General features: G+C 35.5%; 1 protein-coding gene across 2 annotated transcripts in view; it reads left to right on the forward strand.

Annotated features, from left to right (window-relative positions):
- The window catches only part of FER (FER tyrosine kinase), a 474,424-nt gene that overhangs the window by 314,291 nt on the left and 134,263 nt on the right, over window positions 1–25,870 (forward strand). For both annotated transcript variants that reach the window (XM_007462584.1, XM_007462585.1), the window contains 3 exons: window positions 11,944–12,000; window positions 19,583–19,698; window positions 22,170–22,264. In XM_007462584.1, coding sequence (XP_007462646.1) covers window positions 11,944–12,000; window positions 19,583–19,698; window positions 22,170–22,264 — 268 coding nt within the window. The remainder of the gene's footprint in view (window positions 1–11,943; window positions 12,001–19,582; window positions 19,699–22,169; window positions 22,265–25,870) is intronic.

A 25,870-nucleotide genomic window follows, 5' to 3' on the forward strand; every position in this document is an offset into this window, starting at 1 on the left:
AAAAAAAAAAAAAAAAAAAAAAAAAAAAAAATTCTTTTTAGGTAATTTTTAAGTGTCCTGAGTATTTAAACAATTCAGTGTTTAAAAAAGTATTATCCTTGGGAGATTTTTTTTAGATATCAATAGTTTTTTAGCAATATTTGTCATTGTAATTATTATGTCTCTTTGATGACTTAAATCATCTATTTAAAAATACAGAGGTATCACGTGCATTCCAATGGCTTTTGAAAAAACAGAAAAGAAAGCCATTTTATGCTAGTTGTACTAAGCTTAAAGAATATGGAGTCTATGGATATTACTGCCAGAGCCCATTGGAGTATTTGCTTCTTCCAAGTGATGAAGCACCTCCTCTCTTAGTGATGAGGGTGAATTCCAGATGCACATTATGTCATAAATCTCCTAACTAGAGATAGTGGAAGCAAAGGTATATACTCCAAAATATTACATAAAAGTTTCAGGATGATGTCAGTAAAAACAACTCAAAATAAATATTAAGATAAAAGCCCCAAATATTAATAATCTGTCAACTATATTGAATATTTGTTTAGCTTACCTAAGTCATCTAGTTATTCCTTAGCTTGCCTGTTAACTTAGAATTGCCCATTTCTTTTTGTCTTTGTTAAAGTAGGTATAACTGATATTACCTTTGAAAGTTAAACAAATTTCTTGTTACATTCAGTGAGTAGACTCTGCAAATAAATATATATATGTGGAAGACTTGGAGTAAAGATAGAAAGAGGTAATGTCAGACAGATTTGTACTCTGTTAAAGAGTATTTGGTAAGGACAAGAGGGTCAGGAAGGTCTAGAGGAGAGGCATCCTTTGGGATTCTAAGTCTTTGGGAAGATCAGTATACACATACGACAAAGTGTTACAGCGGATGCTGCCAGTGCAGTGCCCATATTGTTTGGACCTTTCACTGCAGGATTTTTTCATTTAGTTGCCTTCTGTCCAAGGGTATGAAAACTGGGAAGTTCATGAAATATTAAAATTCCAACAAGTAGTGCGTGGGAAACCTGGACAGTTACATGTAAAGCAATGAAATTAGAACATTCCCTCACATCACATACCAAAATACCTAAATGTAAGACATGACACCATAGAACTCCTAGAAGAGAACATAGGTTGAACAGTCTGACATAAATTGTAGCAATATTTTCTTAGATAATTCTTTAAAGGCAAAAGAAATTAAAGCAAAACTAAACAAATGGGACCTAATCAATCTTAAAAGCTTTTGCTCAACAAAAGAAACCATCAGCAAATCCAAAAGACAACCCATGGAATGGGAGACAATATTTGAAAATGATGCAACCCACAAAGGATTAATATCCAAAATATACAGACAGCTCATACAACTCAGTATCAAAAAAACAACCCAATCAAAAAATGGGCAGAAAACCTAAACAGACATTTTTACTGCAAAGAAGACATACAGATGGCTGACAGGCACATGAAAAGATGCTCCACTTCTCTAATTATTAGTAAAATGCAAATCAAAACAACAGTGAGGTAGCACCTCACACCAGTCAGAATGGCTTTTGTTAAAAAGTCTACAAATAATAAATGTTGGAGAGGATGTGGAAAAAAGGGAATCCTTGTACACTGTTGGTGCAGCCACTATGGAAAACAGCATGGAGGTTCCTTAAAAAATTAAAAATAGAGCTACCATATGATCCAGCAGTTCCACGCCTGGTCATATATCCTGAAAAAATAAAAACTCTATTTCAAAAAGATACATGTGCCCCAGTGTTGATAACAGCACTGTTTATAATAGCCAAGACATGGAAACAGCCCAAGTGCCCATCAACAGATGACTGGCTTAAGAAGAAGTGGTATATACACACAATGGAATATTTCTCAGCCATAAAAAGAATGAAATATTGCCATTTGCTGCAGTGTTGGTGGTCGTAGAATATTATGCTTAGTGAAACAACTCAGAGAAAGGCATACTATAGATATTACTTATATGTGGAATCTAAAATAATACTCAAATGAATGTATACACAAAACAGAAACTGACTCACAGACATAGAAAACAGACTTATGGTTACCAAAGGGGAAAGGAAAGGAGCAGGGGAGGGACAAATTAGGAGCACGGGATTAACAGATACAAACTACTATACATAAAATAGATAAGCATCAAGGATTTACTGTATAGCACAGGGAACTATACCCAGTACCTTGTAATAACCTATAAGGCAATATAATCTGCACTGTGCAGTACAGCTGAAACTAACACACTGTGGTCAACTATACTTCAATAAAAAAAATCCAGTATTAGACTCGAATACCTGTATAGTTTAGCAACATTTTTTGCCCTCCTGTGTCAGAGAGGAATTTTGATATAAATATTTGATGCTACAAAAATGTAAATAACTCTAATAATTAAAGATAAGAAGTAACCTATAGAAAAAATTACTTCTATACTTTTATTTCTTACATTCTAGTCTCTCATATCTACTTGTAATGCAGTAATTTACTGACTTTTTTTAATGTACCACTAAAGCACTGACATATCATTAGAGTAAAATTATGCAGTTCCTGCTTACTATTAGTCTTAAAGCTCTTTATGTTAAACTACATTCATGAAGATTACCCATGGTTTTTAAATTTTTCATCATTAAGAAGAAATACTTGTAAATTTTGAGAAACTCCTAGTTGTTTATTTACTGGGTTATTATGGTTGTATGGTTATGTGAATTTTATGTTTGACCTAAAATTTTGACAACAGTCTTAACTACTTAAGGTCTGTTATTTAAGTTGTAAAAAAAATAAGGATATCAACTATTAACATTAGCTCTACAATACCTGCATCTTCTACTTATCATATCACTGGCAAGATTCATCACAAAGTCATCTTTCAACAAAGCCCATAAAAATACAGAAAACAAACATTTCAATTTTAAAAACCTCCCTTAGAAAACTGGGATGTATTGAAAAGTTCAGTAAGAACTCTTTTAAATCAGTTGGGAATGTTTATGTCCTGCCACATTTTTCTTCTTGAAAATACAGTTTCCCTACTAATAATTTTCAAATGAGTTGTTGCATTTTAGAAATAGAAAAAAAAACTATTCCCTATATCATACTTGATGATTCAATGAATATACAGTGCTAAGATATTAGTAAAATAATCTTAGTAATGAAGGAAAAGTTTGAAGATTGTAATATTGTTTCCTTTATTTGTGAACATAAAAGCAGAAAGGTAATGTGAGATGTACATACATTTCAGAAAACTAAGTAGATCACAATATTTGTTCATTATAATTTAACTATCATGTGCTCTCAGCTATAGTTAATGACCACTACATATATCTCAGAAATGTCTAGAAGTCACTTCACATGAAAAAATGATGGAAGGAAAGCTAGACATTTAACGTCGGAAAACCTTGCCTTCAGGAGGACGTGCTTTTCATCTTCAAACGTATAATTCCCTGTTAGGTAGTAGACAGAGGAGGTACATCCTTTGTGTTCCTAGTACTAGAACCAACTGATTAAAAGTTAAATATAATAAAATCCTTGTAAGAATTAGAATAATTCAAAATTAAATTGGCTTCGTTAATGAAATAGGGTGTTCTTCATTACTGGGTGTTTTAGTGATTTCTTAATTGCTTCAAGTCATGATTCTCATCTGCTGTGAGTAGCAGTGTTTGATAAAGATTTGTTGAAGGAGTGGATAACTAAACTGATGAATGGATGGATGGTCTATCACTGTTGGGGCAGAAGGTTGGACTAGATCACCTCTGAAATCTAGATTGGCGTCCTTGCCAATCTATATTTCTTTGGTGTTTTTATTCCAGTAGAGTCGGAGAAGTATATTCAATAGCAGGAATGGGCTATCCTCAAGAGAGGAGCAGTATTCCTAGCATACTAGACAAGTATTCAAAGACTTAAAGGATATCCAAGGTTGTGGTAAGGTTTTATAGGTACTAGTGGTAGAAGCACAAGCCTGGGAATCAAGAAACCTTCATTGCTTTAACAAATTAAAACAAAAAAAAACTTTTGAATTTTTATTAATATCAGCTAATTAAATATTTCTCATTGTTTAGATTACTTTACTTTTAGAATTGCTGGTTGTTCCTTGTCTTTATTAAAGTTGGTAAAACTGGCGTTACCTTTGAAGTTTAAACAAATTTCTTCCTACATTCAGTGGGTAGTTTGGACTCGGCAGCATTTGCTAACACAAGTATGGAGGCCAAAGATTTTCAGGAAGAGAATACAAATAAACTTGACACATCCTAAAACCTTGACTGAGAAATGTTGCCATGACAACCATGTTTTAAAATTGTACTTAAAGCTATCCATGGAAATAAATGATGATCTACACTCCCAATATAGGCTTCTAAATTGGGACTTGGATGACAACTTATAATGTAGTTAGAAAATAGGTTGAAGTTCTGGGAGGTGAGCAAACTGGAATCAATGTTATTGCCATAGAGATGGTCGGCAGGAGGTGTGTAACAATTATGCAAGGTGCACTTTAGGCAGAATTCCCATATCTCCTAGCTGAGTTGCCTCAAGCCCATATGTTCTTTGGTCCAGATGATTCAATTCTCAAAGCTGCTTCATTGACCTTCCTGGTCTATAACTCAAATGAAAAAACTTTTTGCAATCGATTATGTTAAATATAACAATTAAAAGTCTCAATGAGACTTTATATATGTGAAAATTTTTACCTCTAGGGTAGTTCTACAATTTGGCATGAATTGGGTCTCTGGTAACATAATGCTCATTTATCGTATATTGTAGGTAAGTATCTAAGATTTTAAATATTAATGGCACTTATTCAGGTTATAGATAGTATGTTCTATATTTGACCCTTCTTTTTAATTACCTGACATAATATACTTATATGTATTATTTAGGCTCAGAAAATTATTATACTACTGAGTTTCATTTTAAATGTAATATTCTTTACCACACTGAAGAGACCAGTGAAAGGCAAGGAAGAATGTGTTGGAATAGTGGGCCAAAAGACAAAACATCAAGGTTCTTATCTCAACTCTGAAACTTAGTACCTGTGTGATCACAGTCAGGATTTTATCTTCTCAAGGCCTTGGTTTTCAATGTGAAGTGGAGATAATGCATTTCCTGCCGATCTAATGGGGGTTCTTCTGAGATTTAGCAAGCAAGTGTATGTGGGAACATGTTAAAAATGTGTCCCCAGCTTTTCTTTACAAAAGTTTGGATTTCAGACAAATGATAATACTTACTTTCCTATGCCTGTACTATGGTGGGCTGACTTTAAATCTGCTCTTAAGCAGTTTTAGAAAATATTCTGATCAGTTGATGAAACCAAGAAATTCCTTTTTTTTTTTTTTTTTGCCGCACTGCTCGGCTTGTGGGATCTTAGTTCCCGTCAAGGGCTTGAACCCGGGCCCTCAGCAGTGAACGTGCCAAGTCCTAACTACTGGACCACCAGAGAATTCCCCAGAAATTCATAGTTTTAAAAAATGTATTCAGGTCTTAGATTTGTCTTCCATTCCCCCCTTTAAAAATGAGTTCTCCAGTTTAGCCCAAATAATTTGATGTTTCAAAATGTTATTTTTTTCATTTTCAGAGATAACTAATAAATGGGGGAAGTATATATTTCTTTCACCATAGTAATGATGTGTTAATATTCATGAATTAAGGAGTAGAGTCCTAATGTCAAGAACATTTGAAGAGTCTAAATCAAGTTTTTTGTAGCTTCAACATCAGACAAATTTAATCATTAGTTTTGAATATAGGTTTGGGGATATTCCTATATGGTCACAAATCACTAGCAAGCAGATGAAACAGTAAAACTGTCAACTCTATTCATTATGGTTTTAATGCATATTTTTATGTCTGTTTTACTTCTGTTGACTTACACTTTAGTACAACTTTTATTTTCGTTCAGTTAATCTGTGAAACCAGGGAAGATGCTACCATTCCTGTTTCTTGGAGGCAGTCTGCCTCGATTCTTTCTGTTCCTTCTCCAGATTCAAGAAGGTTGTACAAATCTCCTTGCTCCTCTATAGAAAAAAGAGTAAAGATAAAGCCAAGAATATGTGGTATAATCTCTGTAGGAGATACCAGGTCTGGGACAGTTGTTAAGGAGTGAGCTGCACCTCTTTCTGGCAACCCTTCTGAGTGAGACTTTGCTTTGGAGTAACGGGGAAAAGAAGAGAGGTCAATAAAGATGGTGGGGAAGACAAGGATCCAGGCTCCTTCGGCAACTCTCCATTCTCCAGACTCCATGTTACTTAATGTCCCTATTCCCTAACTTTACCTTTGAATTATCTTCTGATGTAGTCTCTGCTTGTTTGCTTTTTGTTCCCCTGACATAAATTTATGTAAGAGTTGACCCTGCTTTTGTTACCATATCCATCATCGCCTGAGCCAGAGGCATAGTGTTTGGTGAAGCTTTAGTATCATCATGTAACTAAAGTTGCTTGTCTATCTCAATCACTCAGCAGCCTCAGTAGGAGTATTTCATTTATTGTCTAAGGGAGGAGTTGGGTAGTTCCCCTCTTCACAGCATGTGTTAAGTGCTACTGCCTTTTTCCAATTTGACAGTTTGGAGTTTGCCCCTCTATCCACATTTCTACAAAATTGCAGTTATCAAATTGCCACTGAATCCCCTTTGGGTATTTTGTCCCTCCCTGTTACAGATGGAGTCACAAATCTAAATTCTGAGGCTCTAGGCTCCTTCTCTGTGATCTTCATTTTAGCTAAAACAGATTAAGAGCAACCTTATTCTTAACTGACTCCTCTTCAATTTTAGGGTTTTTGGTTATGCAGTTCTCTTCCCAGCCTTGTCTTCTCCCGGACTAGTCAGTGGAAAGGTTATTTTTGTGACTTCAAATCAGGAGTGACCCCTAGCCATTCTGGCAGTAGTAAGCATTCCATATCGCTTTTAGTACCCCATTTCTCCCCTTACACCTCTACCCTGACAATAGCACCCCTCAATTCCCCTAGGTAACACCATAGTCATTATTTAAATTGCAAGAGTTAGGGGTCCTTTCAGTATCTCATCCTGTCACCAACTGTAAACAAGCATAAAAGATCTGAGAGACATCCCAGACACAGGCTCTTCAAGGCACTTTTTTTAAAAAATTGAAATATAGTTGATTTACAGTGTTAGTTTCTTGTATACGGCAAAGTTATTCAGCATATATATGTGGGTGTGTGTATATATATATATAAACTTTTACAGATTCTTTTCCATTATAGTTTGTTTTTTTTTTTTATACAAGATACTGAATATAGTTCCCTGTGCTACACACTAGGAACTTTTTCTTCATCTATTTTATTATTTTATTTATTTATTTATTTTTGGCTGTGTTGGGTCTTTGTTGCTGTGTGCAGGCTCTCTCTAGTTGAGGCTATCGGGGCTACTGTTCCTTGTGGTGCACAGGCTTCTCGTTGCAGAGCACAGGCTCTAGGTGCCCGGGCTTCGGGAGTTGTAGCACATTGGCTCTGGAGCGAAGGCTCAGTGGTTGTAGCACATGGGCTTAGTTGCTCCACAGCATGTGGGATCTTCCCAGAGCAGGGCTCGAACCCATGTCCCCTGCATTGGCAAGTGGATTCTTAACCACTGAGCCACCAGGGAAGCCCCATCTATTTTATATATAGTAATTTGTGTCTGCTAATTCCAAACTCCTGATTTATCCTTCCCCACCCCCTTTCCCCTTTGGTAACCATTAGTTTGTTCTCTGTCTGTGAGTCTCTTTCTGTTTTTGTAAAGTTCATTTGTATTGTTTTTTTTAGATTACATATATAAGTGATATCATATGATATTTGTCTTGCCCTGTCTGACTTACTTCCCTTAGTATGATAATCTCTAGGTTTATCCATGTTGCTGCAAAAGGCATAATTTCATTCCTTTTATGGCTGAGTAATATTCCATTGTATATATATACCACATCTTTATCCATTCATCTATCCATGGGCATTTAGTTTGTTTCCATGTCTTGGCTATTGTAAATAGAAGGCACTTAATTCTTTTTTTTTTTTAACATCTTTATTGGAGTACAATTGCTTTACAATGGTGTGTTAGTTTCTGTTTTATAACAAAGTGAATCAGTTATACATATACATATGTTCCCATATCTCTTCCCTCTTGCGTCTCCCTCCCTCCCACCCTCCCTATCCCACCCCTCTAGGTGGTCAAAAACCACCTAGCTGATATCCCTGTGCTATGTGGCTACTTCCCACTAGCTATCTATTTTACGTTTGGTAGTGTATATATGTCCATGCCACTCTCTCATTTCATCCCAGCTTACCCTTCCCCCTCCCCATATCCTCAAGTCCATGCTCTAGTAGGTCTGTGTCTTTATTCCCGTCTTGCCCATAGGTTCTTCATGACCTTTTTTTTCTTTTTTTCTTAGATTCCATATATATGTGTTAGCATATGGTATTTGTTTTTCTCTTTCTGACTTACTTCACTCTGTATGACAGACTCTAGGTCCATCCACCTCACTACAAATAACTCAATTTCATTTCCTTTTATGGCTGAGTAATATTCCATTGTATATATGTGCCACATCTTCTTTATCCATTCATCTGTTGATGGACACTTAGGTTGCTTCCATGTCCTGGCTATTGTAAATAGAGCTGCAATGAACATTTTGGTACATGACTTTTTTTTGAATTATGGTTTTCTCAGGGTATAAGCCCAGTAGTGAGATTGCTGGGTTGTATGGTAGTTCTATTTTTAGTTTTTTAAGGAACCTCCATACTGTTCTCCATAGTGGCTGTATCAATTCACATTCCCACCAACATTGCAAGAGTGTTCCCTTTTCTCCACACCCTCTCCAGCATTTATTGTTTGTAGATTTTTTTGATGATGACCATTCTGACTGGTTTAAGGTGATACCTCATTGTAGTTTTGATTTGCATTTCTCTAATGATTAATGATGTTGAGCATTCTTTCATGTGTTTGTTGGCAATCTGTATATCTTCTTTGGAGAAATGTCTGTTTAGGTCTTCTGCCATTTTTTGGATTGGATGGTTTGTTTTTTTGTTATTGAGCTGCATGAGCTGCTTGTAAATTTTGGAGATTAATCCTTTGTCAATTGCTTCATTTGCAAATATTTTCTCCCATTCTGAGGGTTGTCTTTTGGTCTTGTTTATGGTTTCCTTTGCTGTGCAAAAGCTTTGAAGTTTCATTAGGTGCCATTTGTTTACTGTTGTTTTTATTTCCATTTCTCTAGGAGGTGGGTCAAAAAGGATCTTGTTGTGATTTACGTCATAGAGTGTTCTGCCTATGTTTTCCTCTAAGAGTTTGATAGTGTCTGGCCTTACATTTAGGTCTTTACTCCATTTTGAGTTTATTTTTGTGTATGGTGTTAGGGAGTGATCTAATTTCATACTTTTACATGTACCTGTCATTTTCCCAGCACCACTTATTGAAGAGGCTGTCTTTTCTCCACTATATATTCTTGCCTCCTTTATCAAAGATAAGGTGACCATATGTGCGTGGGTTTATCTCTGGTCTTTCTGTCCTGTTCCAATGATCTGTATTTCTGTTTTTGGCACTTCATTCTAATGGTATGAAGTGGCATCTTATTTTGGTTTGTATTTGTGTGTCACTGACTAGTGATGTTAAACATCTCTTAATGTACTTATTGTCTATTTGTCCATCCTCTTTTGTTAAGTATTCTACCCAATTTCCTAAAATTGGGTTGTCACCTTGTTTTTGAGGTATGCGTTCTCTATATGTTTTACATACAAATTATTTGTCAAATATACGTATTGCAAAAATGTTCTCCCAGATTGTAGTTGGACTTTCATTTTCTCAAAAGAGCCTTTGGAGGAACAAGTGTTTTTAATTTTGATGAATTCCAGTTGTTTCTTTTATGTGCTTTTTGTATCCTGTCTAAGAAATCTTTCTTTACATACTTGGTAATGAAGATATTCTGCTATATTTTTTTTTCAGGACCTTTAAAGTTCTGGCTTTTTATTTAGGTTGAAAGACTTGTCATGGAGAAAGAAAACTTCCTCTACCCTTCTAGGTTCTTCTGGCTGGTCTAAGAATTAAATTGACCTGAGACATATTAACAAGAGAATATCAGATCTAATTTTGTACATACAGGAACCCCACACACATGAGAAGTTGAATTAGAAACGTAAAATGAGGTATATATGCCATCCTGAGCTAAGGGATGGGATAGGGGCATGAGACTTCAGAGAGGAGGGTAATTCACAAATAGGAAGAGCAGATGTTTAGTAATTGGATATTTGCCCTGTCATACAGATAGGTCATAAAAACTTATTTCTGGTAATAGCTATTATGGGTAAGGCCCCCAATTTAAATTCTTGAAGGGAGAAGTAAAGCTTTGCCTTGAGGCCACAGGGTCTCAGTTGCCTTTAGCTCAAAATAATCCACATGCTAAAGTAGCACATCTTGGGGAGGCTATTCTGAACCCCTAAAGATTATACATGTAAACTGTTTTTAAAAATCATTGCTGTTCCCCTTGTTGAACAATCAGAGTGTGGTGGTTGTTTGTCACATGGTGTTTCAGAAGGTATAGTACTTCAGCTGGCTGTCCAGGACATTTTTAAGCCATAGTTAGGGTGGATTCTTACTTCAAGGTGTTTGATTACTTGTTACAATTCATTCTATAGCTCATAATTATATTTCAGTCTGTTTAATAGGGAAATACTATACTTTAACATTAAATTTTTTAAAAATCAAGAATAAAATATATCATTCCAGGATTTTCTTTTCTTCTTTCTCTTTGCTCCATCCCCTAATTTTCCTTCTCTCCTTTCTCCCCCCACCCCACTTCATTCATTTTTCCTCCTTCTTTTTTTTTTAATCTAATATGTCTTTCTAACATTACAGTACTGTGTGCTCTCATAGCTGCGACTTTTTATTTTTTTCTTTTTTTTTTTTTTATTTTTTTTTGTGGTACACGGGCCTCTCACTGTTGTGGCCTCTCCCATTGTGGAGCACAGGCTCCGGACGTGCAGGCTCAGCAGCCATGGCTCACGGGCCCAGCCGTTCCGGGCATGTGGGATCTTCCCAGACTGGGACACGAACCCGTGTCCCCTGCATTGGCAGGCGGACTCTCAACCACTGCGCCACCAGGGAAGCCCTCTGACTTTTTAGATGATAAAATATTCCCTAAGTACTGATTAGCTCTTGAGATCACATAATGGGATGTTCTTTTATAATGGCATGTTTGCATCACTGATCTTGTGTACCTTGATGATACTGTAATTGATGTTTGTTGTTTTATTATACTACAGGAAATTACTTGGGAAAGATGTGGGACTATATGCAGTGTAATAGACAGCTATAATTCATGACCAGTTGTGGAAAAATTAGCTCTTAGTAATGTAGTTTGGGTATAAAATAATTCTCTATGATCAAGTGAGGATTGGAAATTTTACATTGCAAAATGAGATTCCCTCATGTACTTATGACACAACATTTTTGAAATGACTAATAACATAGCCTAAGCTTTATGGTGGGAGGAGAGTGCATGCTGTGTTCTAGTTACAGGGATACTATCATTCTGATGGCTGAGAATTCTGATAGAAGTTTGCTATAATGTAGAACTTAAAGTTCTATTGTCTGGTAACATTTCTTAAATCTGTTTTATAACCTCTTGAAGTTACAACTTCTTAGTGTGCTGATTATTGAATGGTCTGAATTCAATATCTCTTAGGTTTATTTGCCACTGCCTCAAATGCATCTTACAGGAACTGCATTCTTTTTTTTTTTTTTTTCGGTACGCGGGCCTCTCACTGTTGTGGCCTCTCCCGTTGCGGAGCACAGGCTCCGGGCGCGCAGGCTCAGCGGCCATGGCTCACGGGCCTAGCCGCTCCGCGGCATGTGGGATCTTCCCAGACCGGGGCACGAACCCGTGTCCCCTGCATCAGCAGGCAGACTCCCAACCACTGCGCCACCAGGGAAGCCCAGGAACTGCATTCTTGCTTGGGCTAAAAAACTGTTCTTTTTCTTTGCCACAGGATAAGAAATGGGTTCTCAATCATGAAGATGTCACACTGGGAGAATTACTGGGCAAGGTATGTAATCCACTGAGCTGAAAAACCATATCTTGATAGTGATTGTGAACTCTACAGATTCATTTTCTTCAAAGCCTTTCTTATATTCCAGCACACAGCAAGGCACATTCCCCCATGAACCTAGAAGAACACAGTGCCATATCTGTTACAAATACTGTGATGTTCACTGAAATAGAAGTGTGAAAATCTTTGAAAAGTTTAAGAATTATCTTGACTTTTAAGAATATTATTTTGTATATTTTCCTCTGAAAGAACTAAAAGCCACAAAAATTTTATTACAGTGTAGTAAAGCCAAAGCTAGTGAGCTGAGATTTGAAAAGAAACTGTGATGTAATAAAAGTTTAAATAGTTAATAGTCTTATTCTATTTGTTTCTGGTTATACGTGATAGTTCAGAGAAAATGCAGTACTGCTCTTTGGGATTTCAGAATTGTATATAGAATCACAGTATGTGAAAACATGGGACATGTTATTTCAATCTGAAAATTATATGGACAAGGCACATGTTTCAATATATCCATTTTGTAGCTAGCTTTGTTAGTGGTCAGAGGAGGCAGCTATATATGATGAAAGTCTCTTTCTTCCAACGTGGTTGGGAGTTTCTTCCAACTCATTGGCCATATGAAAGTATATTATAACTAATAATGATGGCAGACATTTAATAATCAAATGGGCTATTTGAAAATTTGTCATTTGTTTATAACTGAATTCCAATAGGTAAATATTAACTTCTTTGTCTATGACTTAATTAGTGATGTTTGAATTGAGTTGAGGTTCATAATGCAATGTAAAAAATAGTATAAAATCCAGATAGCTAGGGAAAACTATCACTCATACATTTCTGAGTGATCAGTACTAGAATTTAAGGCTCAGCATTTCAAGTAAAGAAATAAATGATTATTCATTACTTTTTTGATTTAAATGTAAACTTGATGAATTGACAAATTTCCCCTATGTTTTAGTCCTTTTAGTCCTGTTGAGAAAGTAAATCCCTGTTGAAACAATCTACTTTGCAGGATTCTTATTATTTTAAAATATCTTTTCCAAATAGAAGCATTAAATTGCTATTGGAAAACAGTTTCTATTGACTGCTAATACTTATTTAGTAAGTAAATTCTAAAGAATTTCAAGCTACAAGTAGTAGCTGGTGTGTTTATTTCCTCTGTGATATGGCCATAATTCTTAAGGAAATATTTCTTCTTTTTCATTACTTTAGGTAACTCAGTAGCAGTGATTGGGCTAAAAATTATTACAAAGAAAGTAAATTAATTTCCATGAAAATACAATTAAATAATAAGCTATAATTTTATTTATTTATTTATTTATTTATTTATTTATTTATTTATTTATTTATTTATTTAGCGGTACGCGGGCCTCTCACTGTCGTGGCCTCTCCCGTTGCGAAGCACAGGCTCCGGACGCGCAGGCTCAGCGGCCATGGCTCACGGGCCCAGCCACTCTGCGGCATGTGCGATCTTCCCAGACCGGGGCACGAACCTGTGTCCCCTGCATCGGCAGGTGGACTCTCACCACTGCACCATCAGGGAAGCCCTAAAATTAAACCAGTTACTGAAAATAGTGTGTTGAGAAGAGCAGATTTTTCAGTTCTAAGGAAAAAATACTTTCAGTTAAAGAGAAATGTTTCATTTATCTTTGTTTAATATGTGATACATGGTGTTTCACATATTAGGAGGAATTTAAGCCGTTAGGTCCTCAGTAAGGTTATTTCACAGAATAATTGTTTTCAATGACAAGGCAGTAGCATGATATCAGCTTTAATAAATTTTATCGTTTTTAATAAAACACTTCAACTTTAGAGACACTATATAGCTTAATTTCAGCAAATATATTTGAGTTGAAAATGTCATTTAATATTTTCATTACCTATTATGAGTATTTATAGTATACTGCATGAAAATGCATGAGAAAAATAATTAGCCATGGTTCTTATACTTATGTACTTTGGAATTTAGTAGTAGTATAATGTTGAGATGGGAGCTCTTTTTTTGAGCACTGTATTTCTATAGACTGTACTTGATATATAATTGGTATTCAAAAATATTCATTCCTGGGCTTCCCTGGTGGCGCAGTGGTTGAGAGTCCGCCTGCTGATGCAGGGGACACGGGTTCGTGCCCCAGTCCAGGAGGATCCCACATGCCGCGGAGCGGCTAGGCCCGTGAGCCATGGCCGCTGAGCCTGCGCGTCCGGAGCCTGTGCTCCGCAACGGGAGAGGCCACAACAGTGAGATGCCTGTGTACCGAAAAAAAAAAAAAAAAAAAAAAGAAAAGAAAAATATTCATTCCTCAAATATTTACTGAATGCCTTCTCTGTGCCAGGTACTCTTTTAGGTTCCTGGGATACATCCGTGAACCAAGTAGACAAATATCCTTGCCCTTAATGAAGCTCATATTCTATCTAGCATGGAAAGACAGAAAAACAAGAAACTTAATAAATAAGTAAACTTCATAATGTTAAAAGGTGCTAAAATCCTGTGAAAATATAAGGAATTTAGGGGTGCTATTGGTTGGACTTGCAATTTTTAATGGGGGAATCCAGGTAAGCCTTATTAAGATTGTTTCTTTCCAATGAAAACCTGGGGAGGAGGGATTTAGCCATGTGGTTTTAGGCAGAGGGAGTACCAATGAAAATTACATTTGATGAGCAGGAGAGACAGTTTGCCTGTAACCCAGTAAGCAAGGAGGAATAGGATAGGGCAGCAAGTCAGTGAGGTGATGAGAGTATAGATCGTGTAGAGCCATGTAGATCACCGTAATTATCAATACTTTGGCTTTAAATGTGTGTGGAAAGGTAAGCTAGAGAATGATTTTGAGTAGAGGAGTGGCATGATCTTACTTTCTACAGAGTCCATTCTGGCTACTGTGTTGAGAATAGGCTGAGTTGGAAGGTTAGGAAGCTATTGTACTTACCTAACTAAAGTTGATAGTTGCTGGATCAGAGGTGATGGCAGTGGAAGTGGTGAGAAGTGGTGAGTTTGGATTTGTTTTTAGGGTTGAACCACCTAAATATCCTGCTGCTCTATGCGGGGCATGGGACAAAGAGGGCAGTTGGCATAGGTGTAGCAGGTTTGGGGGGGAATGAGATTAGGAGTTTGGGATGTAAATATTAAGGTTTGTCTGTTAGACTTCTAAGTGGAGATGTTGGGAAAATGGTTGGGTATTAAGTCTGGAGTTTGGAAAAGAGGTGTGGATCAAAAGTACAAATTTGGTAGTTGTCACTTACTTATTTGCTGGTTTATTTAGATGAGTTCAGCAATGGAGTGAGTCTAGATAGAGAAGAGAAGAGAGAGATTGAATCCTGGTCACATCAAAGTCAAGAGGCTGGAGAGATGAGAAGCAAGATGATTGAGGTTTAGAAAGAGCAATCTCCTGGAAGGCAGGAAACCAGGAGATAGGATGGCTTAGAAGCCAAGAGAAGAAAGTATATGAAGGAGGAGACAGTGATCAGTGGTGGCAAGTGCTGCTGAGAGGTCAAATGAGGTGATGACTGAGAACCATTGACTTTAACAGTGAAGAGATCCCTAGTGACTTGGCTGAGCGCTTTCTTTAGAATGCTTTATGGGAAAGCCAAACTGAAATATATTTGAGGGAGAATAGGAGGAGAGGAATTAGAGATAGCAAGGATGTAACTCTTTGAAGTTTTGCTACTTCATGTAGCAAACTACATGTGGTGGTAGTTACAGAAGAAATCATTTGTGTGTTGTTGGTTAATCTGAGAGAGGCAGCATGCTGGTTTGCAGTTAGCAATATGCAGTGAAAAATTCAGGATTTTGGAAGGAGATGAGAATTCCTGAAATAATATCATCAAGTAGGTAAGAGGGGATGGAATTTAATTTACAATGGAGGATTGACTTTAATAGAAGCACAGTAATTCATTTTTTATAACAGCAAGGAAGATTGGTAGGAGGGTAAGTGTGGGACTGAGAGTCTGGAAGTTCTCTTTATATTGCTTCAATTTTCTCAATAAATTAAGCAAGATTGTTAACTAAGAATGAGGGTGTGGGGAAGGTATGGGAGCTTTAAGAGGAGTCAAAGGGGGGGAATAGTTAATTAGAAGAATGAGAGTGTGAATGGTCTAGGGAATTGTAATATAATTATTGAGCAGTATTAAGGCCCCCCTAGAGGTTTGTGTTCATGAATTTAAAGTGAAACTAGTCAACATCATTGTGGATTTTCTCCAGCCACATTTAGCTGCATAGGAACAGAGTAGGTCATGTTGCATTTAATCTGGGTTGTGGATTTGATAAGGGAGTTCTACAGATGAAAAGGAACAGAGAAGTTGAGAGTATATAGTAAACAGTTGTTATAATTATTGAGCATGGAATTTAAGCTGAATAAGGAAGAAAGCAAGGCTGTTAGGGGGTTATGGACGATAAAAAGTAATAGGGTCTAAAGATTTGGAGGTTCCTATAGGGTCAAAGGATTTTGAGTCCGAATACTAGAGGAAGTAAGCTAGAAAAATAGAAGCCAGCCAGAAGATGGGATGAATGACGTAGGTATTACAGAGGAGTTGCATTATTGGTGATGGCAAAGTTTAAGGTATGATCATAGAAAATAGGTTGGAACATGGATCATTGGAAGAGAGATGGTCACGTAACAGAGTTTGAAGTGTTGGAAGGATCTTTAAGTGTCTATTGAAATTTCCAAGTTTTAAGACAAGAGTAACACCGGGTACAGTGGTCCAGGAGCTCAAATTGTCAACAAATGAGGGAAAATATTTTCAAATGCAATAGCTGCTAGCAACAGTAAGGGGTAGTGGGTATATAATCAAATAATAAAGTTTCAAAGCTAGGGGTTTTTAGGAAAACAGAAGGGAAAATGTTTTGAAAACAGTGACAAGGAGCTCGATGAATCCTGTATTCCATCTCTCAGGTGGTGGGAGAAGCATGGTGTGTGTGTTGGGGGTGCAGGTGGGGTCATCACAGTTTTAGAAGGCACAGGAAGCTCACCCACCATTTGAGTGTTCTCAAGTGAGAGCCAGGTTTCTGTTAGAACAAGAAGGTTAAGAGAAGGACCAAAGAATAGATTGAGATAAAATTTTGATGATGGATCACAAGTTCCAGAAGGCAACTGGAGGTTGGGGACAGAAGGGAAATTGTTGGAGATAACAGGTTCACGAGGAGTCTGCAGAACCGAATGAGAATTAGAGAGGGGGAAATGAGGACCACCAGGATCTTCTGTGAGGACTAACAGAAACATACACAAGAGTCATAATGAAATTTAGCCTCATGGACTTAAAGCCAGTAGCAGAGATGAAGCCGTGCCTGTTACATGGTAGGGAGCAATGGATGCTGTAGGCTTTTTCCTGACCTCTTTGGGTGGAGAAGAGGTGGTCCGTGAAGCAGAGTCGTTTGTGCCGTGTTTGTAGATTCCTCCCTTGATCACTGTTAACAGAATTGAAGTCTTCTGAGTAATTGTTAAATGAATGTTTACAAGTTTCAAATGCCTTGTATGTGCCAAGAACAGTTACATAGGACAGAAACCATTAGAAAGGTACAAAGGGGCAATGGGATGATAAGTGTTCAGGAACAAGATGTATAATTTTTGGAAGATCAAGAAAGTCTTCATGAAGGAGGTGGCATAGAAATGAATTTAAAGATTAGTTAGCATGTTCTCTGATTGGAGGTGAGGGGAAAATGTACAGAAGGCATGGCACATCTTTTGGGATCACTAAGTATTTGAATTTAGGACACATGTAGCAGTCAGAGGCTAAGATGGCTAGACAGAGGCTGAGAAAGGAATGGTAATGGAAGGATAGATATTAAATAAGGCAGTGGTATAATCAAAGTTGTGTGTTGGAGAGATTAAGGGGCCGAAGAGGGTGAGGGACTAAGGATGAGATGAGTTCAGGTGAGAAAAATGAGATCTTGAATCAGGGTAGGCTGTCTGAGGTGCTAGGAGGAAGGCAAAAGTGTTCCACAGGAAGAATCTGAAAGCTTATAGAGAGTAATGGCCCTAGTACATGAAAAGGTAATTTAGTCAGGAAATGTCTTCTAGTGAATAAAATGTTAAGTTTCAGACAGGGTGAATTTTAAGTGCTTCAGAATCATTCAGATAAACAGAGGCTCAGCAGTAATTGTGTGTACTAATACCTTCTCTCAGCTCTAAATGATGTGATAATTGTGGGAAGGAAAAAAGCCTTGAGTAACAGGGAAGGATATAAAGCTCAAATTTTTCTTCTTCTAGTTTGTGATGAATGTGCACTGTATTGAAGTTATTGTATGTTTACTTTTCATGTAAGGGTGATCAGTCATCGTTTTGAATGAATATTTAAGAGTTGAATATTAGATTTAATAATACTATTCATTATTTAAATATTCAAGTATACTTAAAATATTAAGTAAAATAAGTGTTAATTAAATTAAGCAAATAGTAATTCTTTAATAAATAAATTATTAAAATACCTATTAGTAAATTTAAATGATTAGTAACATGTAAAACTTATACACCTTGGATCATAGGTTAAGGGTTACATTGAACTTAGAACTCAAACTCATTGATTATCAGACCTCTCGTTTAGTTACTTGTTGCTCAACAATGACAGCATTAAAGCTAATTATAATACAGTGCTTGCACATTATAATTATAGCTATGTAAAAAATACATATGCATACATAGAAAGACTTGAAGAGAATACTGCAAAATAGCTGTTGTGTTAGCTTTATAGATCTTCTCTGTATTCTTTTGTTTCATAACCATAATAAAAGTGACTTCAAACTGGAAATAAGGCATTTTAAATCAAAATATGTTCTAGCCATAGAGTAAGGTTAGGAGTTCAGACATTTGATAGAAATGAGCTCATCATGGGTGACACTGGCATTTGGGCAAGCACCTCGTTTTCCTTGGTATCTTTCAGGGACTGACAGCCTGCAGCAGTGGCTGTTGACAGTCCTTCATCTGCCTTGGTTCTGTTGCCTCTCATCTAGTGTCTTACTCTCTCACACTCTCGTCCAAGTGACATCTGGCTGTGTGGATCAATACCACCAGTCACCTCACAGAATCTTGGCTTGCTTTATTTGTTTGTTTGTTTATTTATTTTAACATCTTTATTGGAGTATAATTTCTTTACAATGGTGTGTTAGTTTCTGCTGTATAACAAAGTGAGTCAGCTATACATATACATATATCCCCATATCCCCTCCCTCTTGCGTCTCCCTCCCACCCTCCCTATCCCCCGCCTCTAGGTGGTCACAAACTTGGCTTTATTTTTAAACGCCAACCTGATAAAACTTAGAGCTAAGGGGGTGAAGGGAACTAGATGGAGTGAAACTTAGGTACTTCTGACAGCATTAGTTTTTCCTTTTATTCTATTTCAGTTTTTTCCCATTTCCTTTTCAATTCTCCACAAGCCTCAGTCCCTCAAATGGTTGGTGTGTTGGGTAATGTATTTAAAGTTAATTGGTAAGAACAACATTCCGAGTCTTTATTTCCACTTAAAACTCTGAATAAAGCTAACAGAGTACTTTGATGAACTCAAAACTCATAGTTACATGCTTTCCTTGTATTTTGCAAAGGTTTACGTGGCTGTCTTACACTCTAAACAATAAATATATTTGTATTTTCAGGGAAATTTTGGTGAAGTATTTAAGGGCATATTAAAGGATAAAACTGCTGTTGCTGTTAAAACGTGTAAAGAAGATCTTCCTCAGGAACTGAAAATAAAATTTTTACAAGAAGCCAAGTAAGTTCTCTAAAGTAATGTAAATATGTATTTATAATATAAGTAAGTGATTCATTAAAACGTAAGTTTGAAGATATCTTAAATATGATTTGATGAATTAGAAGTAAGCACTTTCAGGGCCCTCAAAAGTAGGCACTTATCATACAATGTGAAAACAAAAAGTTTCTGTGTATTTGAGTTAGACTGCAGGTCAGTTAGGCAATCACAGTCAAAAGAACCAGATGCTTTTGAGAACAGTGAGTATTCTTTGAGTCCTTGAAAAATATTGCAGTATTTTTTGCTTTTATCACACGTGCATATACACATATGCATATATGCAGTGTTGTGATTGTCCTTATACTAAGAATATTACTGTATTCTATATATAAAATCCATAACTTAGACATATATTTAGGTATATAATTACATCTTTCCTACCCTCCTTAGATATTATTGCTTGATTCTTTATTCCCAGCTGTTAGCTTTATTTTCTGAGAATCTCAAATTTCTTCTTCAGCTCATTGCATTGTTTCTTTTCTAACTGATCTTTTAGGATGATTTTCTTCTCTTTTTTCTGTTTTAGCTAGAATTTAATGTTCCAACCTGCCAGCCCTATGTTGCAAATAGTTTAAACTCTTTTGTTAGTGGTAAAATCTAATATATACAACAAAACACAAAACAAATGGAAAGGAGCTTTGGATAGAGTGAGAATGGACATATGAATGGGAGATGGATGGGTGGATGAGTAGGTGGATAGTTGGGAGGGAGAGAAGGAGAAGGAGGATATATAGATCCATAGATTGGTGGTATAAAGGGGAGGAAGGAAAGGTGTGTGTGTGTGTGTGTGTGTGTGTTGTCTCCATCATGGCATTGTATATAAAATTGAAGTTTTTGGAAAGTGCCATGGGAGAACAGAGGGCATGGCAATGAAAGAACTAAATCCTGTGGCATAGAGCATCTTAATGTCATTTCTCCATCATCTAAAAATGGATATTTATAGCAATGGATTAAACTAGTTGGGTGCATTTATTAAATATTATCTGTGGAATAAAGTTGCAAACCTTTTTCATGTATATTATTAGCAATTCAGAAAAAATATCCTATGTTGAATTTAAAGGTATGCTATCACAATTGAAACTTATAGCCTCATTATTTTAGTTATTCATAGGTATCTTAAGGTATCTTGCTTTCTAATTTGTGAATTTTTTACTGAAAGATAGAGTTTAATTTCTTCTTCTAAAGTGAGACTGAAATTTTATGTTAAAAATGACAATTACATCCATGCAAACTCCCAAGTATCCTTTAACAGATAATAAAGCTATATATTTAGCTATTTAATGTCATTTGGATTCATCCTGGCTGTTTTGTGGAATTTCTTTATTAAGCAGTTTTCAACCTAAGAAATGACATTTTGGATTACAGTCAATCATTCTAAAACTTCCTTTCTAATTCCTCATAGAAAGTGCAAACTCAGTTATTGACAGAACATTTTCTTTATCTCTAGAATTCTTCCCAGTGTATTTTTTCATTTATTAAATTTATATATTTTCAATCGATAACATTTTTCTTAGAGCTATCTCTGCTTTAGTTGTACATGTACAGCACACATATAAACTGTTTTATCTTTCTCCAAATGAAGTTATTTTTTTCATTCTCCTAGAAAGGAAACTGTGTTTTTTCAAATATGAGTGAATTTATAACTATGTCAATAGGATAACGTGGAAGATCATTTGGTAACAGAAATCATCAGGGTAGACAGGCTTCTGAGGGAATCTAATCTATTTTTAACTCATGCTTGGGGTCCTATAGATGAGTCTATGCTTTTACAGCTCTCTGAAATTCTGCCTTTATCCAAACTAAAACTTCTCTGCCTCAGCTTAAGTCTTACTGTTTGTTTACTGTTTACTGTTAAACTCACTGTTTAACCTTCTGCCCGTTTTCTCAAAACTTTTTGAGTTTTTACTATTTTGAAGTTGATCATGATCATCAAGAGAGTATGTATTATGAAATCTAAATATGAGGTGATTACTCTATAGCATTTACCAATATGAATCGTTCTATTTTTATTTGTTTTAAATGAAGTATATACATAAAATAAAACAAAACAAAAAGATGCTGCCCTAACAGCTTACAGTTTTTGGTCCACTAATACTTTCCAGCTTTTGTGAGGGTGGCTAAAACCAGATTCTTTGAAGGGAGTTCTGCATATTTTGGACTAAGTAAGTTATTCCTGTTTAGCATGCTTATTACCTATTCAGAGTTGATAATAATTTTTAAATGAATATTTAACTGAATAAAAACTGACTCATTTATATCTGTAGTTTGCCAAGATTTGTCAAGACTTATACATCCCATTTATCATAATTTGGGTTCGTACTAAAGTTTTAAAAATTGTGTTGATTAAAGTGCATTCTACTTGTGCACACTACTCATGATCATAAATTAATGCTTACAACTTAAATGGTAACTATTATTATACTTCTCTTATCCAGAATTCTCAAGCAATATGATCATCCCAATATTGTCAAACTTATAGGAGTTTGCACACAAAGACAGCCTATCTACATAATTATGGAACTGGTTCCAGGTAATATGATTTTAGAGGTTTCCTCAATGACATTTTAATGTCATGTTTTATTGCTTTTATATGTTTAGTCTCTTTGGTTTCTCCTTGTTAAGTTTCCAAGGATTTTGTTTAACATTTTCCTGATGATGAAGAGCTTGTACACATATTTGATATTTTTATAGTCTATAATACTTGCCAGTTTCTAGAAAGTGTCAGCCAACCTTTGTAAGAGAAGATATATTATTACATTGTAGTTACACATGGAAATTAGTTATATATAATCTTTCGGTGAGAAAGGCTATTTAGATAAATAGTCTACTTAGGTTTACTTTATAATAATGATAGTACTGTCTTATATTTCGTTCATTGTATATCATTTTACAAGTACATTACCGGACATCCTTTTGTTTAGTTGTATATAATAATATCATAATGTTTTGGGTCACAAACTATGAACTTGTTTGATATGTGGACAAAAAAAAGGTGATCTCTCTAGGAATTTGTCCTTTTATTTCTTTCTGGTGACTTTTAACACCTCCAGGTATTTTGGTTAACTACTTTTGCCAACAAACAAGGATAACATCAAACTGATACCGTGTTATCTTTATTTTTATTGTACATCTTTCTGTTGTAAAAAATATAATCAGAGGTAAAATATGATCTTGATAAGATTTATAAATACAGTATTTAATAACTGAAAAGGATTTGCTTTGTTACCTTAACTATTCATTTTACAAGAAGAAACTTAAAGGAATATAAAACATTTTTCTAACTTTAATATACATCACATAAACCTGATATTGTAGATTGCCCATTAAAAACTTTTCACATAATTCTTTCATTATTAAAGTATAAATTGGTCCAATTTTACCATGCTGATTTGATTGTTATTGGAATATTTCTTTATTACCATATAACTGAAGGATTCCTAGATCACAATCATTTTCAGCCTCAAGATGGCAATATATATTTGCATGGTTTACACTATTTACGATTTATATCTTAAAGTAGCTTTCATACAGTTTTCATACAAAATTTTTAAAACAATTGAATAGCCTATAATTTTAATTAAAATGGGATGTTTAAGTATTATAAATACATAAAACATTCACATAATGAAAATGATGCCCCCAGTTAATAAGGGATGTCACTGAGAAACTTAGATTTGAGAGGTAGAGCAGACTTGATGAAGAAAAGTCATTTTGGTGTTACTATGACTGATTAAAGGAGCATGGTAACAAATTCCTGATGGCAGGTCTAAATTGCATAAAGCAAAAGATAGCTTTGGAAGAGAGCCAGGAAAGTGTTTATCTGGACACTAAATAGTAACCTTTATTGATATTTTTTTTTAAATGATTAAGAATAATAAACTTCAATAGAAAATGTCCTACTCAACAACCTAATCTTACCCCAAAGCTAATTGCTATTTATTTTTTTGTGTTCCCCCTGCCCAGGAAAATATTTACTATAGATACCATGATTTTATGCAAATGTTTTAATTATTCAAAATCTTAACATTGCTGATTTTTTTTCTATTATTAATATAACATGGTTTCATTGTTTCATATTCATCCATATAGTTCTACCTTTTCTTTATAATGGCTACAGAATATTCCATTATATGGCTTTCTATAATTTAAATCGATCTTCTATTTATGGATACTTTGGTTGTTTCCCTTTTTATTATTTGGGTTTTTTTTTTTCTTTTTTAAACAGTGCTTGAGTTGGATCTGAGTTTATGTGCATTTTGATTTATGGTTAATGTATTAGCTTTCTATTGCGGCACAACAAATGATCATAACATGGCAGCTTTAGACAATATCCATTTATTACCTCACAGTTGTGTAGGTTAGAAGTCCAGGCAGGATTTACTGGGGTTCTCTGCTTAGGGTCTCATAAAGCCAAAAATTCTTGGCTGGAGGCACTGGGGAAGAATCCATTTCCAAACTCCTTCCGGTTGGTGGCAAAGTCTCATTTCTTACAGCTGAGAAATGGCCTAAGGTTCCCTTTCTTTTCTTGCTGTGAGCCAAGGGCATCTCCCAGCTTCTTAAGGTTTCCTACATTCTTTGATCTTCAGACCCAGTGTGTCACATCTTTCAAGTGCTTTGAATTTCTCTAACTTCTCCTTCTGTTTTTCATTTTGTTCTGTTTTGTTTTTCAAAAAAACTGGGAGAATACCCTCCACTTTTTTGAAAGGTCTTGTGATTAGATCAGGCTCTCCTGGCTAATCTGCCTATCTTTAGGGCAACTGTGCAATATGATAAAACATAATTATGGGATTGATATCTAATCATGTTCACATGTTCCAGGGATTAGGGTGGGACATTACTGGGAGGCCATCTTCAAATTCTGCCTACCACAGTGGACTTTGCTAAATTTTCTTGGAGGTTAGTTGCATTGTCTGATCTGAAACCACATTGAACTTTTCATACTCTGTTACATTAATTCCATTTGTCAATCTTATAAGATGAATACATGATTTTTGTAGCATCATGCTTTGTCATTTCTCATTTGGAAAATATCAAGTGACCAGGTTATATAGATCTTCCAAACAGTGAAGTAATTCATTATACAGTATCAAAAGACCACATTCATTAATATCATCACTAATCTCACTGGAAAAGTAATAGGAAGTATCAACTTCTTTATAGCAAATGTGTTTTCCAAAATTTTAACTTTCATTGCAAAGCTTGGATTTTTTTCCCCGGTAACAAAAACTGGCAGTTTATTGCCTTGAAGTGTTGGACTTACTTAATTCAATTTTGAGAGAATGTCTGTCAAAAATCTAATATTTAATAATAATCATTTATAAATCTTTTTGAAAACAGATTTATTGATATGTAATTGACATATACTTTATGTATGTACACTTCATTGTATTGACATATGTATACACTTGTGAAACCATCACCACAATTAAAGTAATGAACACATCTATCACCCCCAGATTTTCCCCATGCCTCTTTGTAGTCCCTTCCTCCTCCCCCTCTCAACCCCTGTCCCAGTCAAACACTGATCTGCTTTCTGTCACTATATATTAGTTTATGTTTCTTAGAATTTTATATAAATGGAATCATATAGTCTGTACTACTCTTTTCTTTTTTGGGTCTAGTTTGTTTCATTCAGCATAATTTTGATATCCACCCATGTTGTAATGTTTATCAGAAGTTCATTCTTTTTTATTGCTGAGTAGAATAGCATCATATGAATATATCACCGTTGTTATCAACTGTTGATAGACTTTTGGGTTGTTTCCTATTTGGGGCTACTGCCAAGTAAGCTGTTGTGAACATCCATGTATAAGTCTTCGTATGGGCATGTGCTTTCATTTCTCTAAGGAAAATACCTGGGAGTGGAATAAATGAATTAGATAGAATGTACATGTTTAAATTTTTAAGGAATTGCCAAATAGATTTTAAAGTGATTATACTAGTTGACATTCCCAGCTGTAGTTTCTCTACATCTTCATCAACACTTGGTGTGGTCAGTCTTTAGATATTAAAATTTTATGCAGTAGTGTCTTATTGTGGTTTTCATTGTCTTTCCCAACTGACTAATGATGTGAGTATCTTGTCATGTGCTGATTTGCCATTCATATATCTTCTTTGACGTGTCTATTTAAATAAC

Source organism: Lipotes vexillifer, unplaced genomic scaffold (assembly GCF_000442215.2).
Source record: "Lipotes vexillifer unplaced genomic scaffold, Lipotes_vexillifer_v1.1 scaffold710, whole genome shotgun sequence".
In the NCBI taxonomy this organism is placed as follows: Eukaryota; Metazoa; Chordata; class Mammalia; order Artiodactyla; family Lipotidae; genus Lipotes; species Lipotes vexillifer.